At 35.9% G+C, this 20,250-nt stretch overlaps 1 protein-coding gene across 5 annotated transcripts in view; it reads left to right on the forward strand.

Moving 5' to 3' along the window:
* Nucleotides 1–20,250, forward strand: part of Herc1 (HECT and RLD domain containing E3 ubiquitin protein ligase family member 1) — a 202,647-nt gene that overhangs the window by 167,493 nt on the left and 14,904 nt on the right. For all 5 annotated transcript variants that reach the window (XM_047542544.1, XM_047542548.1, XM_047542545.1 and 2 more), the window contains exons 52-69: nt 776–903; nt 1,487–1,614; nt 2,619–2,819; nt 4,043–4,173; nt 4,993–5,192; nt 5,417–5,522; nt 6,328–6,474; nt 6,849–6,950; nt 8,072–8,245; nt 9,614–9,907; nt 11,060–11,125; nt 11,297–11,422; nt 12,398–12,536; nt 13,949–14,130; nt 14,806–14,961; nt 15,709–15,831; nt 17,204–17,306; nt 19,018–19,187. In XM_047542544.1, coding sequence (XP_047398500.1) covers nt 776–903; nt 1,487–1,614; nt 2,619–2,819; nt 4,043–4,173; nt 4,993–5,192; nt 5,417–5,522; nt 6,328–6,474; nt 6,849–6,950; nt 8,072–8,245; nt 9,614–9,907; nt 11,060–11,125; nt 11,297–11,422; nt 12,398–12,536; nt 13,949–14,130; nt 14,806–14,961; nt 15,709–15,831; nt 17,204–17,306; nt 19,018–19,187 — 2,676 coding nt within the window. The remainder of the gene's footprint in view (nt 1–775; nt 904–1,486; nt 1,615–2,618; nt 2,820–4,042; nt 4,174–4,992; nt 5,193–5,416; nt 5,523–6,327; nt 6,475–6,848; nt 6,951–8,071; nt 8,246–9,613; nt 9,908–11,059; nt 11,126–11,296; nt 11,423–12,397; nt 12,537–13,948; nt 14,131–14,805; nt 14,962–15,708; nt 15,832–17,203; nt 17,307–19,017; nt 19,188–20,250) is intronic.

The following is a 20,250-nucleotide window of genomic DNA, read 5'->3' on the forward strand; positions in this document are numbered from 1 at the left end:
CATCTCTTTCTGGCTGCCTCTCTCTCTCTCTCTCTCTCTCTCTCTCTCACACACACACACACACACACACACACATACACACACACACACACACACACACAATTACCAAGATTTGCTTGCTAGTTACCAACTCTACTTACTTTCTTTGTACGTTGGGTTGATATAACAGCATGCAAATGGGAGAAATTAGATGGGGGATGAGGGAGAAAAAAATCCCTGAAGAATTAGCTTCACAAAAGGTAAAGGCTTATCTATGCAAAAGGAAAAGTAATTGGCCTATTTTAATCTAACCTACTGACCTCTGACCAGTGATAAAGGCATTTGGAAAATGAAGACTGATCTGTGTTACTTAAGTAATTTTAAAACCACTTCTTCGTCGGTCATTTATTTTATAGAACATACATGTGTTAGAATATTTGTATTTCATTGAATTAAATAAATGTTTAGTCAAGCTTTTAATATGTCTTATATAATTCAAGTGAGTTTGGGAATAGTACTTTAACACTGTACTTCAAGTAATTATATATTATTTATATTTATAATATATAAATATATTTATATATTAAATTTATATATTTAATTATAATTAAATATTATAATATATTTTATTTAGAAGAAAAATGCAACCTTGCATTTTGAATTATGGCATGGACACTTTCAGTTTCATTGTAGATTGGTAGATTCTTTTTAATTTGATAGAATTTTTCAAATGATAAAATCTTTTAATCAAAACTTACTTAATTGTTGCTGGACTTACCTTTTCCAATTTTCCCAGGTAATGACATGTGTTTGGTGTAATAAAAAAGGCCTCTTAGCTACAAGTGGCAATGATGGCACCATTCGAGTGTGGAATGTTACCAAGAAACAATATTCACTGCAACAGACCTGTGTATTCAACAGATTGTGAGTGCTTGCATCACTTTTTTAACATTTAAGAGAATACCAAACATGTCTCATCTTGGTTACTAATGTAATCAAGTTGTCACTAAATTTTTAAAAACTTTTATAGTAGTATTCTTAAATCTTCAATGTGTATTTTTACTTTCCAGGGCAGAAATTTGGAAAATATGAATGAACTATATTTGAACTTATTCAGGGTCTATTAGCAAATAAATGTTCAGTGATATAAAACAGGTTTTTTTATTAGTTTTCAAGGATTATTTGGGAATTAGAGTAATTATGATGCTTATATCAAAATGTAGCATTTTTAATAATATTATAGGCAGCTGTAGGTATTTTCTGTGAACTTTCCTACAGATTAGATAAATAGAAATCAGTGTATTCTGCATAATAATTATGGGTACAACCCAAATAAAATCCGCATTTCTTTGTGAATAAATTATGTACTAATGAAATAAGAAATAGTATGAGCATCAATCTATTATTGTGTACTCTAGTCTTTATGAAATCTTTATTTTAACGTTTGGGGTTTGGTATACTTTTGAATAATGAGGATTAGAATTCCATACGGTCTATTGTATTCTAGGGAAGGGGATGCCGAGGAAAGCCTTGGGTCACCCAGTGATCCAAGCTTCTCTCCTGTTTCTTGGAGCATCAGTGGCAAATATCTAGCTGGGGCTTTGGAAAAGATGGTGAATATCTGGCAAGTTAATGGTAAGAGTCATGCAAATACTAGTCAACTACTGAGGTTACTTTTTATGCCTGTTAACCTTCTGAGTCCCAAACAGTGGCTTCTCTATACCTTGAAAATCACAAGCTGTTTAACAACTATGAATTTTGTACAATGTGATTTAAATTAGAGACAAAATACTCATTTCATGACTTTTCTTTCTTGGAATTTCAACTAACCTAGTAGTTGTAACCTAAAAATTCTTTTAATATATCACTAAGTAGGATTTGAGGAGAAAATAGTGTTCACTGAATTTTAAGCTATGTAACTTTTTGGGTCACTTGAATATTTCTCTTATTTATATTTGTTCTACATGTAGAAATTCTTGTTGATTTTTATTATACTTCTCTAGAAAATAAAAAATAAAATACCAGGTGTTGTGATGCATATCTATAATCCCATTGATTCTGGAGACTGAGGCAGGAGGATTGCAAGTTCAATGCTAGCCTCAACAACTTGGAAGACCCTTTGCAACTCAGTTAAGACCTGGTCTCAAAATAAAATTAAAAAGAACTGGGGATGTATGTAGTTCAATAGTAAATAGACCTGGGGTTCAATCCCTGGTATCAAAAAATATATATATTGTAACCTTGGGCTTTTTAGTATTTTTGTTCATTTTTACATATTTGAGGGATAGCTGTTTTACTTCAGTTATTTGAGGAATAGCTAGCCTTTACCCTAGGTAAATTACCCATGTTAATTTGGGCAATAATTTGGAAAGGTCTTAAGTGTTTGGTATTTGCCATTAAATATTTCCTTTTTTCTCTCCTATAGCACTGTCATTTTGTCCTATTAATAGTTATAGAAAACCAATTATCTAATTTAATAATAACAAAGGAAGGATCCTGTCTTCACAGATTTATTAGTAGGCCATTATGAAATTAGGAACTACATTGAGTGTATTAATAAATTAAGTAGTATTTCTTTTTTGTTGTTATTTTTCTTAAATAATTAAATAACAAATAGTTAATAATTTTCCCCTCTGTAGGAGGAAAAGGATTAGTAGATATTCAGCCTCATTGGGTATCTGCCTTGGCATGGCCAGAAGAGAGTCCAGCTACAGCCTGGTCAGGAGAGTCTCCAGAATTACTGTTGGTGGGACGGATGGATGGATCTCTAGGACTGATTGAAGTTGTTGATGTGTCTACCATGCACCGTCGAGAACTGGAGCATTGCTATCGAAAGGATGGTAAATGCACTTGTGTCTAGTTGAAAAAGTTTGCCCCCAAGCCACAAAGACTCAGTGTTTTGGCTCTTGCCTTTAAAAATGCTGAGCAAATATTACTTCTGGATTTTATTTCCTAAATAATCTACTTGGTGTTTCACTTGAATTAGGTACTGAATTGAAAGATATTTCTCTTCAAACCTGTCTTCCAATTTTGAGATTTAATATTATTATAATGCATATTAGTCATTCATCCTGTAAATGACTTAACATTTATAACAGGTTTCAAGTCTCCCTTGAAAGTAGAACTGTCCAAGAGAAAAAAAAGATAATAATCATTGGTAGAGATGAAATTGTTAACAAATGAGTGAAATTGAGGAAATGAGAAAAGGTGGAAAATTCCTGGTTTGACAAGAGATATTCAGAAGTCTGTTTCTGTTTATTTTCTCACCATATACTGTGAATAGGTAGGCATCTTGTAGTTTCAGTTAGTAAGTTTGGGGGAGTGGTGTTGTTTCAAAGCTCAAAGTTCCTGCTTCTGTGGCACTTCATTAACAGATTAGTAGTTTTTGGGTAGCTCAGAAGTAGAGCACTTGCCTATCATGTGTGAAGCCCTAAGTTCCATCCTTAGTACTGCAAAAGCAAACAAGGCAGAGTAGAAGAGGATTTTTTATAATTTAATCTTTAAAAAAATACTTTATAACATTCGCAGGGTTCAAATATTTAGAAAGTTTTAAAAAGTATAGAGTGAAAAGTCTTTATCCTACTTAGTCAGTTCCCACACCCCCAATTCTATCCTTATAGATACTGTTTTTTACTTCTTTTCTAGCCTTTTAGTGTTGTATAGGCTTAAAGAAGCAGAAAGTTTTGATAGAATATGGAAACACACTGAGTAGGGAATATTAAATAAGCAGAGGGGACAGGTCATTTTCTATAACGAGTTCTTTCACTTCTAAGTCATTAATTCAACAACTTAAAATAAACCAAGGAATTCTAATTGTTGTCTCTCTTATATAACAACAACCTGAAAAAGAATAAAAGATTTAAAATGAGGTACTTTGTCACTTAAAAATGACTTAAAGTGGTTTACATGTAAGCCTTATGGTAGGCTTACTTTTTGTCCAATGCATTAAAGAGCTATTTGGAAACTTATAGTGGTTGCAGTAACATATGTTTGTTTCAAAGTATCTTTTAAGTCAGATAATAACAAACAAGTCTCCTGTTTCTTTCTCTTGTTACTATGTTAGTGTCTGTTACTTGCATTGCTTGGTTCAGTGAAGATAGACCATTTGCTGTGGGATATTTTGATGGAAAATTGCTACTGGGAACAAAAGAACCACTTGAGAAAGGAGGCATTGTTCTAATTGATGCACATAAGGTAAATGAGTCTTTCCTAGAGAGTTGCTTTTTCTTGCTTTTTATTTTGTACCAGTTTCTGTAAAATGTTTATATCAGGTATTTTAGATTTAATTTTTTTATTGTTACACCAGCTCTTTAGTTCATGTATGTACATGGGAAAGTCTGTGTTTAAAAAAAAAATCAAACCATGAAAAAAGTGAAACCAAAACAATGGTATGGGAATATTTTGGGAGTACCTCCTGTTCAAAGTGCCTCCTATTAATGCCAGAAATTCCACTCATAAAGATTATTCCTTTATTGTACATAGTTTGATAATTCAGATGTTTACAGGATACCTAGGCAGGTAAATGCATGAAATCTGGAGTTGGAAGGTATGGAAGGAGGGTTAAAAAGCATCAGAAGAGCATGTGATCACAACCATATAAACACAAAACATGTCATTTTCATAAGTGTTTGTTCATTTGGTGATGGGTGCTGCTGCTTTTTTTAAAGTTTCTTCTTTTTCATAATGTAATGATTATCAGTCAGTAAAAATGACCCCTTATTTGCATCTTGCATATGCAAATGAAAGATAATATATCACTTGGGAGTCAGAATTTCATAATTCCTCTTGTGCTTACCATTTGTTTATTGATCTTTGACTGCCACAATATATATGACAAGATTATATTATAGGGTGAGTTGATTTAGTGATTGGAAATGACATGGCAGTGTCTGGCATAAAATGTTGATTTCAAAATAATTGAGTTATAGAAATATGCCATAAATTTTTGAATTTAAAGTATTTATTTGTGAATGAAACATTATTCTGATTTTTCCCTCCCCCTACCATTTTAAGGATACTCTTGTCAGTATGAAATGGGACCCAACAGGTCATATTCTTATGACATGTGCCAAAGAAGAAAATGTGAAACTCTGGGGACCTATTTCCGGATGCTGGCGCTGTCTACATTCACTCTGTCATCCATCTACTGTAAATGGCATTGCTTGGTGCAGCCTTCCAGGGAAAGGATCCAAGTTGCAGTTACTAATGGCTACGTATGTTATAAATTGTGTGTGTGTGTGTGTGTCTTAATTTTTATATTAGTGTAGACTTTTATTTGCACTAAAAGTGGCTTCTCAGTAGTCTTAAACAGTTTTTTGCCAGTTACTGTTCATATAATTTGTAATACCACCATATAATCACCTCAAAGAAATAAAGAGTACTTTTCCAATGTGAAATTTAGTATGTAATCTCCTTATGTGATCAATTTTTTTTTAAGTGGCTGTCAGAGTGGCTTGGTATGTGTTTGGTGTATTCCACAAGATACCACACAGACTAGTATGACTAGTGCAGAAGGATGGTGGGACCAGGAATCAAATTGCCAGGTAATGTTCTGGTGTTTTTGAACATCTTTGAAATCGTAGTATATGTAATCAAAGTAATTCTTCTTCAGTAAGATCCTTAGCACAATACCCTAAAGGGCAGAATCCCTTGAGGAAATGTAAATAATTGTCATACTTTGGTTTACTCTCTGAATTAGTTTAATTTATTTGAGTCAGAGACACCATAATTGTTAAGGTGAAATATTTAATGCATATGAATAGTGACCATTATAATGGTGATGAATAGAATCAATGCTACTGATAGGCTAGTCATCAGTTGAATCTTTGGCACAGTGAAGTAGGAATACCATGCGTTCAATCCTGTCCAGAGTATCATTCATAAAAATGGAAATTACATAAAGCTAAAATTTAAAAACTAAACCATTGGCTAAAGAATAGAAGTCAGCATATTCCTGTCTCTAGAGGATAATTGGAACTTTGAAATGTAATCATTTTTCCCAATTTGAAGAGTAGAAAATTAGATTAGGGCCGGAGATATAGCTCAGTTGGTAGAGTGCCTCGCAAGCACAAGGCCCTGGGTTCAATCCCCAGTACCGCAAAAGAAAAGAAAAGAAAAAAGAAAATTAGATTAGAAATGGATCCAAAAGGGTGAAACTCAACTTCAACAAAGGAGAACCAGACTGACATTATTTATTCAGTCAGGCTAACTAATCTTTATGAGAGAAGGTATTCCACTCTCTCCAATCTCCAGTTTTATACTGAAATGTAAAATTTTCAAGAATGAATTATAAGTCTTAAACCCATAAATTGCTTTAATTTTAATATATGTTAAAAATAATGATTGCAGGATGGATATAGGAAATCAGCAGGAGCCAAGTGTATTTATCAGCTGCGGGGACACATCACTCCTGTTCGAACTGTTGCCTTTAGTTCTGATGGGTTGGCCCTGGTGTCTGGTGGACTTGGTGGGCTCATGAACATTTGGTCTTTAAGGGTAAGAGCATAGATTTTATTTTTATATTAGAGAATATTTTTGCATTATACATTAACTTAAATATATACAGTAAGAATTAACCAATCCTAGGAATATTTTATGTAATAATATATTGAATACCGAATAAACTCCTTTAAGAATACTCAGCTCTTAGAAAAACAGTAATAGTCCTTTGCCCTTTAATTTTTCTTACTGTTGATAAATATTTTAGTCATTGGGTTCTAGAAAATTGGGTAGTAAGTAAGCAACGAGACATTGAAGTTAGCTGAAGTATAGATTTTAGAATATGTTTTATGAATATAAAGTATTAATTTTAAGTGTCAGTGTAAGTGCCTAAGGTTAAGTAATATGTATTGACATATATCTTATTTTAGGATGGCTCTGTCTTGCAAACAGTTGTGATAGGCTCTGGAGCTATTCAAACCACAGTATGGATTCCAGAAGTTGGTGTAGCTGCATGCTCAAATAGATCAAAGGTAATGTTGCAGTTATATCAACTCATAGGATATAGGCCTATAAAGAATTTTAGAAATCATGGTCGAAGCACCTTACTTTGTGGATGACAAACATATCCAGAGAGATTGTTACTTGCTGGAGATAATGCAACTATTTCATGGTAAAAGGAGAATCAGAACCCAGACCTTCTAATTTATTGTCTAGTACTCTTTCTGCTATTCTCTGGGCTTTGGTGAAAGGGCTTAATTGAGTGATTTTATTTCCATTGAAAGATATAAAATGGATTTTAACTTTCTGTTGTGATTTTTGGCATTGTACTAAACTATCTCAAAAGAATTTTCTCTGGAAATAAAAAAAGCCATCTTGAGACATTTGATTCAAGTATACAAAAAATATCTTGGCTTTCAAACTTAAGGCTCTAATAAAAACGCTAGTCACCCTCCTGTGAAGTAATTCAATGATGTGATATCTCCTATAGTAATTGTTTTTCATACTCTTAAAGATTAATGCCAATATGCTGCTTTGGTTTACATTTTATATGGTTAAATGATATTAAAATAATCCATAAACCTACATGAATAGTCCATGAATAGTAAAATATAAAAATTAACCAATTCTAAGAATATTTTATAATACCCTAAGCAGTAGTGGGCTGTAAATAAACCACAGAGCCAGAGTAGAACAGTTCTGCTTTTTTGCAGATGTGTTCCTTGGTAGACAGAGAATTGTTTCCTCTAGTATCCCTGTAGTTATATTAGATTTTTTAACATACACTATGTACCTTGTCCTACAAGTCCTATGAAACAGCAAATAATTGGCATTGTTTCTTAAAGAGAATCAGCTATGCCAAGGTAGTTCACAAATTTTTTGATTCTTATTCAATTTTATGTACTGGTTTAGTGGTACACTCCTGTAATCCCAATGACTCAGTGACTAAAACGACCATTTTTACTTAGACAAAATTTAAGATGTTTTGAAGTTCCATAGATAAAAATACAGCCTTTTTCAAAATAAATGTCTAAAAAGCAAAAGTTTTTAATATAGTTACTGGAAAGAATTTCTCAGATTGAATGGTGATAGCATTATCTTTTGTCTTTTCTTAAAATAAATTTATCCTCTGCCATGATTTATTTTCAACCAGGATGTTTTGGTTGTGAATTGTACAGCAGAATGGGCCGCTGCCAATCATGTTTTAGCAACCTGTAGAACAGCACTGAAACAACAGGGTGTTCTGGGATTAAACATGGCTCCCTGCATGAGAGCATTTCTGGAGCGGTTACCCATGATGCTTCAGGAGCAGTATGCCTATGAAAAGGTAACTCGTTGCACTCACTCCTAGAGAGCCATAGGCACTTGGTGTTTTCGAATTTGAATTACAGCTTTGAAATTATTTTGGAGTCTGAGAAAATAAGTGTGGGTACTTGGATAGAATTGAATAAAGTCAGTTGTGCTGAAAATAATTGTTCAGTATTCCTATTCTTAACTTTATTTTTACTAAAGTAAAACAAAAACACAATTCCCAAATTTGTATCATTAATATCATTCTTTTCCAGATTATTTATCCACTCCAAAGCTTCTTAAAATATCTATGCCTATGAGTATGATCTTCTCTTTTCTGGCCCATATATCTGTTTTTGTGTGGCTTTGCATCAAAGTTGGGGGTAGGAACGGATATGGATGTTAGAGGGTACATCCTATCCCTATACCAAGCACATCTTTGTGGGAAGTTTAGTAGAACAACTAAGGCTGGGCTGAGTAGGGTCATTAAATACTAGAATGAAGAAATGTGGCATTTGAACCTGTTGTCTAGGCAGATCCTCAAGTAGCTTGTCTTTTAGCCCTCAGTCGTCACAGTGTGCTGCCCTTCGGCAGAACTCTTTGGGTTCTGTTTTTTGCTTTTTTTGATAAGCTGTATTAATCAGTTGTTATCATACCTAGTTAATGTCACTGAAGTGTTTGCCCAAGTTTTCTTTTCTAAACCCTCTGTCCCTCACAGAGTTACTCTTCCATGACTGAGAAGTACTATAGAAGAGGATGTGGGGCTGGGGCTGTTGCTCGCCTAGCATGTGTGAGGCACTGGGTTTGATTCTCAGCATCACATATAAAGAAGTTAATTAAAAATAAGGGTCCATTGACAACTAAAAAAATATATATATTAAAAAAAAAAGAGAAGAGGATGCAGTTTCCTTTTGGTGACTACCAGGGTTCTCTTGGTAATGGTTAAAGAAGATAGGTCTCCATGATTTAGTTGTTACATCCCCCACCCTTGCCCTGGCGCGCACACACACACACACACCTTCTATTTTCAATCAGGAAAAAAAAAATAATGAAAATATATTAAATGCAATGTGATATCCTCAATTGGCTCCTGGAACAGAAAAGAAATATTAGTGGGAAAACCAATAAAGTTTTTGGTTTGGTTAGTATTATACTACCAACATTAGTTTTTTGGTTTTGCTAAATGTATCATGGTTATGTAACATCTTAACATTAGAGGAAGTTGAGTGAAGAGCTTATAGGAATTCTCTGAACTGTGTTTGTAATTCTGTAAATTTAAAATCTTTTGAAAGTCAAAATCTTAAAATAGTCAACAAAAAATTATTACAGTTTTCAGAACATAGTAAGTTAATTTAGAATATTTGGTACAAACTCTTCAACATGATATCCTTGCATTTTCTCTTAGCCTCATGTAGTTTGTGGTGACCAGCTTGTTCACAGCCCCTATATGCAATGTCTGGCTTCCCTTGCTGTGGGACTTCATCTGGATCAACTGTTGTGTAGCCCTCCAGTGCCACCACACCACCAGAACTGCCTTCCTGATCCTTCATCCTGGAATCCAAATGAGTGGGCCTGGTTAGAATGTTTCTCAACCACTATTAAAGCTGCTGAAGCCCTGACCAATGGAGCACAATTTCCGGAATCTTTTACGGTTCCAGATCTAGAGCCTGTTCCAGAGGATGAACTTGTATTCCTAATGGTAAATGTAACATGTGCATCTGTTATCTGGAACTGAGATTGTATCACTGGTATTTGGCTTACTGAAGACCCTTGACAAGTTTTTGCTAGCTTGAATAGCTAGAAGCATGTAGATAAAGCGAAAATATTTTTCTTTCAAATGGTCATTTTCAATCTGATATCAGGCCTCTGTGGTGAGAGATGTTGATTATATGAGAGCTGAGTTCTTACAAACCTGGTGGCTCTCAGTGATATAGTTCCATATTTTTCCTTTTTTTCCCATATGTGTTTGTTTATTGTAGCATTTTTTTCATGGTCAACTTGTAAGATTTATACCCATATAGAGTCTAATTCGTTTGGCACTTCAGTCATGCTTTTAATCAGTGTCATAAGAATATGAGAGAGCATTCAAATTTTCATTTCTGTTTGATTTTGTTTGAAAGCTTCTAGCTGTAGAAACTATGATGTAGGTAAAGTACTTGTGTAGACATGCAGGCCAGAACTTGATCTAACAACCTCTTTAATTAGTTAAGATTTATAGATACACAAACATTTGATCATATAAATATAAAACATACAAATATGAATTGAGGAAAATTATCTAAATATGGATTATTTTAATCAAGAGGTGTCCTTTTTAACTCATGTGGTCCAAATCTGTCATTGTGTAGATGCAGAAACTGAATTATAAAATGATGAAAAGACCTACCCACAGCTACACATTCATGGGAGCAGTTGTTCCTGTACATGCCCTTGCACCTGTGCGTGCTCAGTAATCAAATGGTTAGCTTTGAATCTCCAAGGCTTTAGTGAAAGTGTTTAAAATAAAAGTCTTAAACAATAACAATACATAAAATCAATTTTGAAATGATTATAAAGCTGTTCTTACAGGGTATGGTTACATCTGCTTGTACTCTCAGCTCTTCAGGAGGCTGATGTAGGAGAATCTTTAGAGTCCAGGAGTTTGAGGCCATTGTATGGACATAGCAAAACCCCACTAAAAATAAATAAATAAATAAATAGGCAAAACAAAAACCCTGCTTACTCTTATTTTGTCATACTATTACCATGATCTTATTTGGAAATAATTTGTTGTTATAAGATGTTATTATTAGTTAAGAATAGAAATTGTGGCTAATAAGCAGAATTCTGATATATCTTCCCTGTCTTGCAGGATAACAGTAAATGGATCAATGGCATGGATGAGCAAATTATGTCCTGGGCAACTTCTAGACCTGAGGTCAGTAAAGATGAAGATGACTATCGGTGCTTTTCAGTCAATCTTTTGATTCTAATGTGTGTGTTTTGTGTCCTGGTGTCTCCCATGGAGGCTGGCACATACTTGATACCCAGTACATGCTCGTTTGAACAAATGGATGAATCTAAGTTTTAGGTGATTGTGGTTTTCTAGGACTGGCACCTGGGAGGTAAATGTGATGTCTACCTGTGGGGTGCTGGTAGGCATGGACAGCTGGCAGAAGCAGGAAGAAATGTAATGGTACCTGCCGCAGCTCCCTCATTCTCACAGGCACAACAGGTAACTAACAGGGTAAAACATGGAGAGGAAATTTGGGAATTGACAATTCCAATTCCTTTGCTGTCAGTAACTTATTGTGGGATAAAACTTGTCCATTTCATAGTCTGTTTTGAGGAATCATTAAATAAAGCCTTGACGGGTAGCCTCCCAATAAAAGCTTGCTAAGGTTTTTGTCAGACTTAAGACATTTTGTTAAAAATTTCTAAATTTCTCTTACTTCCAAGTATAATGAATTAACAGCATGATACCTTAGGCCTACATAGTACATATTTATGGAAGTTTAAATACTCTTTAGGAGTGATTCTCTTTTTGGATCCACAGACTCCTTAGGATCTTTAGCCATACTTCATTGATATTCCCCACTTCTGATAATCATGGTACATATTTCCAAACCTTTCTGAGGTTATTGCTTTCTCTTTTGTTCTTTCCTACCTCAGCTATCCCAGAGCTCACTGCTCTTCTTTGTATATGTCCCCTATAGTTTCTCCCTCTTTCTAGCCTAGTGTTTAGTGTTTCATCACCACCCTTCCCACTTTCTTCTTTTTTCTTAAATATTTTTAGTTGCAGATGGACATGATATCTTTATTTTTTATGTGGTGCTGAGAACTGAACCCAGTGCCTCACACGTGCTAGGCAAGTGCTCCACCACTAAGTCACGACCCCAGCCCCCCACTTTCTTCTTATATCTGTGTTGTACTAATGATATTGTTTTTAACTCTGCACAGTTAGCTGAAATTCCTGTAGATAACATGGTTTAAAACTATCTTAGATAGGCCTTATCTATCTCTTGGTGAAGTAAGCAGTTTCATAGTAATCAAGAGATAGGAAAACCATAGTTAATAACCTGTCCCCTTTAGTTAAAATGATAAAAGAACTGATGAAGATATCCTTGGGATACATGGAAACATTCAAATGTTTGTACATTACAGTGAAATAATAAAAGGGTAATTTTTTAATTGTTTGCTTTTATACTAGGTCATATGTGGTCAGAATTGTACATTTGTCATCCAGGCCAATGGTACAGTGTTGGCTTGTGGGGAAGGAAGTTATGGCAGATTAGGACAAGGAAATTCTGATGACCTTCATGTGCTGACAGTTATTTCAGCTTTACAAGGTAAAACTGTCCTTAATTTTAAAATGTTCAGAAATTATGACCTAACTGTAAAAATATTTGCTTATCTTGGAACTTATCTCGCACCTTTGTTAGATAAAATCATAGGTTTTCACTTTATATTTGAATCCTTGTTTAGGCATATGTATGGTCATTTTTTTAAAAAAATATGTTTTTAGTTGTAGATGGACATAATATATTTATTTCTTTATTTTTATGTGGTACTGAGGATTGAACTCAGTGCCTCACATGTGTGAGGCAAGTGCTCTACCACTGTGCTACAGCCCCAGCCCTGTACAGTCTTAAGTTATGTATTTTAAGCTATTTTATTTTGCATGTTATTTATAATTGCAATGCTAGCATTCAGTGATATATTAAATAACTATTTTTGAGATGATTGTAACCAAATTCTTTAAAATTATAAAAGTACAATTTGACAACTACAGCAATAGCAATCAGGCTTGTGTTTCATTAAAATTACAAGTTAGTTTTATATGAAAATATGCAAATAGGCATCTCTAGCAGAGTTCTGTGAGACTTGGTGAAAGAAAACCTGTGGAAAAACCACTGAGGGAGCTCCTGGCTTGTTCTCTAAATGAACTCTCACTGATTCTGAAGCCTTAAAAGAAAGCACAGAGGGCTTTTTATTGGTGGGGGGGAGTAGGGGCAGTACCAGGGATTGAACTCAGGGGCACTCGACCACTGAGCCACATCCCCAACCCTATTTCATATTTTATTTAGAGACAGGGTCTCACTGAGTTGCTTAAAACCTCACTTTTGCTGAGGCTGGCTTTGAACTCTCTATCCTCCTGCCTCAGCCTCCGGAGCTGCTGGGATTATAGGCATGTGCCATCGCACCTGACACAAAGGGCTTTTTAAGTAAAAACATAAGAGTAACAGTTCAGAATGGATTTCTGGAAAGTTCTAAGTGTTTTTCCTGGAGATCTGGGTGGAAAGAGTGCAGCAGTGGGAATGGGAACATTGACTGGTGACCTGTCTATTCCTTCTGGTCCCTGACTTTGGAACCTTCCTCAATCTTATTAGATCTTTTTGTGACTTAGTGTTTGCAATTGTAAAAGGGTGATACTAGTATCTGCTTCCTAGGTTCTGTGTGAAAACAGGAAATGAGAAAATTCATGTAAAGCATTTATAGAAGTGGCTAGAACACAGTCACTAACAGTTGTTAGTGACTATAAATGCTGTAGTCATCATCTTCCTGTCACCATCATTAGTTTATGTAACTGCTTCCAATTTTGCCAGGTTTTGGCTACGTATTTGATTTAAAACAAGTTGATTTTTATTTCAGTAGTACCATTTTGGTGTTTTTCAATTCTGAGGGCATTCTGTAGTAGCTGCAAATAAAGAAAGAAGTCTTAATGTCCAGTGACATCTGTTGGATTTCTGCTCTGTTCCAGGCTTTGTGGTGACCCAGCTGGTGACTTCCTGTGGTTCTGATGGGCACTCCATGGCCCTGACGGAAAGTGGTGAAGTCTTTAGCTGGGGAGATGGCGACTATGGTAAACTTGGCCATGGGAACAGTGACAGGCAACGGCGGCCGAGGCAGATTGAGGCCTTACAAGGCGAAGAAGTGGTACAGGTCAGAACATGGATAAGTTTGCCTTTGAATGTAAATCTAGTTTTTGAACAACTCAAAATGTAAATCTAGTTTTTGAATAGCATTCTTAAATTTAGGTAACAGTAAATAATAGTAAAAAGGTATTACACAAGTATTATAAAAGATCCAGTTTTTGATTGCAGAGATTCATTCTTAAGCTTGTCAGAAGTTTGAATGGACTTTGGTGTAAGAAAGAACTTCCTTTTCCTAAGCTAGCTGGTTGGTGCAGGACAGGGTGCTATGGGCCCTTGGAGAAAACTCTAGGAGCTTACTTAGGTTCTATCATTTTTTTTACACAAGCTGATTCCATATACATCTTCTGAAAAATCAGTTAGTGATCTAAAATAATATTGTAAATTACATAGCACCCTAGAATTCTCAAAAAATTTCCCATTCATTATCTCATTTAGTGGGTGTTAGTTAATCACAACCTAAGAGTTACTCTAATGTTTGTACTTTAACTTGGTTTTCCTGAGGCTAGGGAGGGAGATCAGATTTGGGGGAGCAGGAGAGTCACTTGGGTAAATAGAATATATTGGTCTTGAAGATCCTGACTTGTCACTGAATTTTATTGCTACATTAATAACCAAAAGTGTTTGATATATTTCTCAGTATCTCCTTTCTTTAAAACTTCTTTTCTCCTTTGTTCTGTCCCAGATGTCTTGTGGCTTTAAGCACTCAGCAGTGGTAACTTCAGATGGCAAATTATTTACCTTTGGTAATGGTGACTATGGTCGTCTGGGTCTTGGCAACACATCTAACAAAAAACTTCCTGAGAGAGTGACTGCACTGGAGGGATATCAGATTGGACAAGTATGGAATAAGTCAATACAGTGTTTTAACTGAGAGCAATTTCTCTCTTTTTTGTGTACTTAGACATTCTCCTTTCAGGAAGACCAGGATCTCTAGTTGTACTTCTGCACATTTTGGTTGGTCTAGTTGACAATTTTTTTATAACTTTTCCAATGTGAAAATTCACATTTTAGGGCAAGAAAAATCATGTCCTTATTTCAGGATGTGAATATTTTAGAAACTCCATAGAGCGCTAATAAAACTTGGTATAAAACCTTTAAACAATACAAATGTCTGTGGCTCCTTTCTGGCAGTCTTGAATTTGATGGCTGAATTGCAACACCGGTGGTAGCTACTGCTCTCAGCAGTAGTTGGCCCTGCTGTGCACATTGAGAGTATTGCCAGCAACAGAATAAGATATGTTTGTCTTTTTTCCCTATGTCATTCCTTAGACACTTTCTGGTATAAATGAATATTTTTGATTTATATGTATTTTTTTCCTATTTTTTGTACTTTTTGATTCTTAGTCACAGTTTATTTGAAGGATTTCATTTTGAAGAAGAAAGTTATTTTTTATGTGTGTGGACATTAGGAATTATATCAACTGACGCATTTTGGTTAACATTTATAGTAGGTGCTGAGGCCAATAAAATTCTTCAGAAATACAGCCAAATTTTCCAATGAAGTAGAAAAAAATGGTCCCAGAAACAGGGTGATAATATTTTAGGTCTTATAATTTGCCTTATTGAATACCTCTTATTTTTCTAGGTGGCCTGTGGGCTAAACCACACTTTGGCAGTGTCAGCAGATGGTTCCATGGTGTGGGCTTTCGGAGATGGAGACTATGGAAAACTAGGCTTAGGAAATTCCACTGCAAAATCTTCACCTCAGGTCAGTTAGTGCCTTTAATCTAGGCTTTCAGGTAATGAAAATTAGTTTTCTTTTTTTAAAAATATTTTTTATTTTATAGACCTTTATTTTATTCATTTATTTATATGTGGTGCTGAGAATTGAACCCAGTGCCTCATACATACTAGGCAAGCACTCTACCACTGAGCCACAACCCCAACCTGAAAATTAGTTTTCATCTATGTCAGTACCTCTTTTTAGTTGGAAATAATTTACCTTTAACATTTTTGGTATTTCATAATGAAGTTTAGAAGTTTTCTGTTGATTTTTCTTGAATGTCCAGCATTCTAGATCGTGATTTTAAATAAGTCATTGAGAGCTAAGCTGGATGTGAAAATTCTGCAAGAATAAGCCTTTGTCTCTGTAGACAGCTGAAACCCTATAGAACTATAGTGTAGAGAAAAAATAATTAGAAACATCTCCAGGGTCTCTTTTGGAGGTAACCATGGACAGTCTTTATAACCTTCTGCTTGCAGCTGCTATTTCAGCTTATCATTTAGACTGAATTTATACAGGTGTGCATTTCTTTTTAAAAAACAATGTAAAGGAAATTGGAGTATATAAAGACATATGTTAGAAACCGTTATTCACATCTTAGAAGGTTCAGCTCTGCAGAAGACTTCCCATGCAGTTTTTTTTTAAATTTTTTTTATTTTTTTTATTATTATTGTATACAAATGGGATACATGTTGTTTCTCTATTTGTACATGGAGTCAAGGCATACCATTTGTGTAATCATATGTTTACATAGGGCAATGATGTTTGATTCATTATTTTTTTTCCCTTCCCCCCCACCCCTCCCACCCCTCTTTCCCTCTATACAGTCCTTCTTTCCTTCATCCATGCAGTTATTTTATGTGGGTTTTCTTGATACATTTGTGACGTACGAATACTCGGTTTATCTTCAACTTCAGATTCAACATCATCTGCAGTCCGTGACATCGTGATAGCTAAACTAGTGAATATTCAACTACGAATGTAGAAAGAAAGGAACACCCTTGCTGGAGAACATAGAAAACACCTCTGACAGCTCAAAAAGTCTGAAAGGGAGCGATCCATGGCCTTGTGGGCTCTTGCATGGATTTTAAAAGCGCATGGCATTCCCTTTGTTCTCCGTTGCCCAGAGGAATGCTTCCACTTCACATGGGCCCCTGCACACTCTTTCCCCAAAATTTTTTTAGTTCACAGAGCAGTAGGATAAAATACATTTAGGAGTGTAAATTTGTGTGGAACAGGGAGGTGATAATTAGTAATTTTATTGGAAGAATGTCTTTGACTTTGTACAATGCCAGTAGGCAAATTCAAGAGGGTATTTTCCCCTTTTTAAAGTATGTTCCTTACATTTATTTTGCAGAAAGTTGATGTCCTTTGTGGAATTGGAATAAAAAAGGTTGCTTGTGGAACTCAGTTTTCTGTTGCTTTGACCAAGGATGGTCATGTATATACCTTTGGTCAAGGTAAGGTGTTTTTCAGCTTATATTGCTTGTTTCGTGCATACACATATTATAGAAACATTTGCATTCTCTTTGTAAAGAAGGTGATCTGAATTGAGTAAATTTTGTGCTAAATGTTCAGTAGCCACCATGACCCTCATTCACTTGCTACTTTCTGTTCTGTTTAACTTTTTTTAAGGACAGTCAATCCTTGCATTAAAGTTCCTCATGCCAGACCCTTAACTCTTGATAGAAGTGTCCCTTCTCAGGTCTCTCCCTTCCTCCTTTCTACCACCTATACCATGCTGATACAAATAGTGCCTAGACCACCAGTACTCCTCCCTCACTCTTCATCCCTTCTGGGGATTGGGGCTGCAAATCTTAGGTAGTGGAAGAATTCATAGGCACTCTGTCTTCAGATCCTGAGTAGGTTTGCAACCTGTGCATTCCAAGTGGGATTCCTTGGCAGTTAATTCACTTTGTTAAGTGGGATCTGTTGCTTAGTTGTTGTGACTGAGGGGTATGTGAGGCAGTTGTGAGAAAGAGGAAGAAGTAAACCATGACTGAAGTTTCTAGTGTTGAGAGAACATTGATTCTACTGACTGAGAAATAAGCTGGTTTGTGGGGAAAGGGAGATAAGGAGATGGGGTTGAGTCATGTTGAATGGGGGCCTTTTGCCCTATATATATATAAGGAAATGTCTAGCAGGCAATTGAGAATTTAAATCTGGAACTTCAGGGCTGAGGTTGCGCCTCATAGAAGAGTGCTTGCCTGGCATGTGTGAGGCACTGGGTTTGATCCTCAGCACCACTATAAAATAAATGAGTAAAATAAAGGTCCATCAACAACCAAAAAAATTTTTTTTAAAAATCTGGAACTGCAGAAATAGTAGGTGTAGAGGTGCAGGTTGGGAACATTAGTGACATAATGGTGGTAGTTAAAGTCTTAACAGTAGGATCTAAGAAACCCAAGGAAAGAGTGTGGAATGGGGAAAAAAAAAAAGACTAGAATTGTGGGGAATGTGAATAAAGGGCAGGTGAGCACAGGATGAAGACTCATGCGAGTTGGATTTGAAAGAAGTGGTGAGAGAGGTAGCTGGTGGGCCAGGATAGTATGGAGTCTCTGAGGGGCAGTAGGAGCTCAGGCTACTATCAGAGGTTATGTGGAGTTCCCATAGGCTGGACCTGAGAAGCAGCCGCTGCAGTGGGCAGTTAGGATCCAACTCATGTCTTTAAGAGTACAGTTTCAGAGCACTATGGAGAGTGGAAGTCAGGCTGCCAAAAGTGGCCATGCCAAATGAGCCTGGAGGACATTGAGCAGCAGAGATTGACCACTTTTTAGAAATTAGGCAAGGTGAAGAGAGAGGTTGGATGGAAATTTGAGAATAAGTCAGGATGATATCTTTTTTAAGAAGGCAAGAAACTTGAGGACCTTTTTGAACTATGTACCAGTCCATTCAAGTATGAGGATACTAAGGAACCTCTTGATTTGAAATAAGCTACTGATTTAGATTTATTTTTTTTTATTTTTATGAATAAGGAGACTGTGGCATTTGATAAAGAAATAGCTTCAGACTTTATTTACTTAGAATCTGGCATATCTTGTCAGAATAGCAGCTTTTTGCCCCAATGAGTCATATGTCATTGCTGTTCCATCATAAAAAGTTAAATGACTGACTAAAAAACAGAAAAGGACTGTGACATGCCATCTAGAACACTTCCTCTTATTTTTTCAGATCGCTTGATAGGCTTGCCTGAGGGACGTGCCCGCAATCATAATCGGCCACAGCAAATCCCTGTCCTGGCTGGAGTGGTCATTGAAGATGTGGCAGTTGGTGCTGAACACACACTTGCTTTGGCATCAACTGGAGATGTATATGCCTGGGGGAGCAATTCAGAAGGGCAGGTAAATATCTTGTTTGCTACTTTCTCTATTTTAGAAATCTGACAACATTCTTCATTTGGGAAAAAGGTATGGTAAGAAATTCATAATAGCTACCACAGTGTTCAGGCACATCTTTTTGTCATGGGACTGATTATTTTGTGAGTCTAGTTATACATCTCTCTCTCTTGATTGCAGCAAAGGGAGTATTATACCATTGTTTTAAAAAAACAGGCTAGATGTGGTGGCCAGCCTCAGCAACTTAGTGAGACTCTGTCTCAAAATAAAAAATAAAAATGACTGGGAACGTAACTAGTGGTAAAGAGTCCCCAGGTTCGGGGCTGGGGATATAGCTCAGTTGGTAGAATGCCTGCCTCGCATGCACAAGGCCCTGGGTTCAATCCCCAGCACCGCAAAAAAAAAAAAAAAAAAAAGAGTCCCCAGGTTCAATTTCCAGTATAGACACAAACGCACGTACAACAGCTGTGTCTATAATTCCAGCAACTCAGGAGACTGAGGCAGGAGGCTCACAAGTTCGAGGCCAGCCTGGCAGCTTAGGGAGACCCCATTTCATAAATGCAAAAGGACTGGAGATGTACCTCAGTGGTAGAGCACCTCTGGGTTCCACATCCAGTACTGCAGAAAACAACACAAATATCTGGCAATAGAGTAGTAGAGTGATTAATGGGATTAACTGAGCATGTGTGAGAGAGAGAGAGAGAGAGAGAGAGAGTGTGTGTGTGTTGTGTGTATGTGTGTGTGTGTGTGTGTCTGCACACACTGATAAGTGCCTAGCACATAGTATGTAGCACTATATAAATATTTGCTTATTATCATAATCATTGCTACAGCAATACATGAGATTAGGTCCTGGGAACACTAATTGATCCCAAAAAAGGAAAGAATGAAACAATAATACTTTTGTATTTTATAATGTGACAATATGTGACGTATGGGAGGAAGTCTTGTCATCCTCATTATTCACAGGTGTAAACTAAACCTCTGAGAGATTGAGAAAAGACTCAAATTTAATGTGTTCAGCCCCTTCTATATGTGGAACAGAAAGAAACCTAAGTGGGAGATGTCT

Source organism: Sciurus carolinensis, chromosome 2 (genome assembly GCF_902686445.1).
Source record: "Sciurus carolinensis chromosome 2, mSciCar1.2, whole genome shotgun sequence".
NCBI lineage: Eukaryota > Metazoa > Chordata > Mammalia > Rodentia > Sciuridae > Sciurus > Sciurus carolinensis.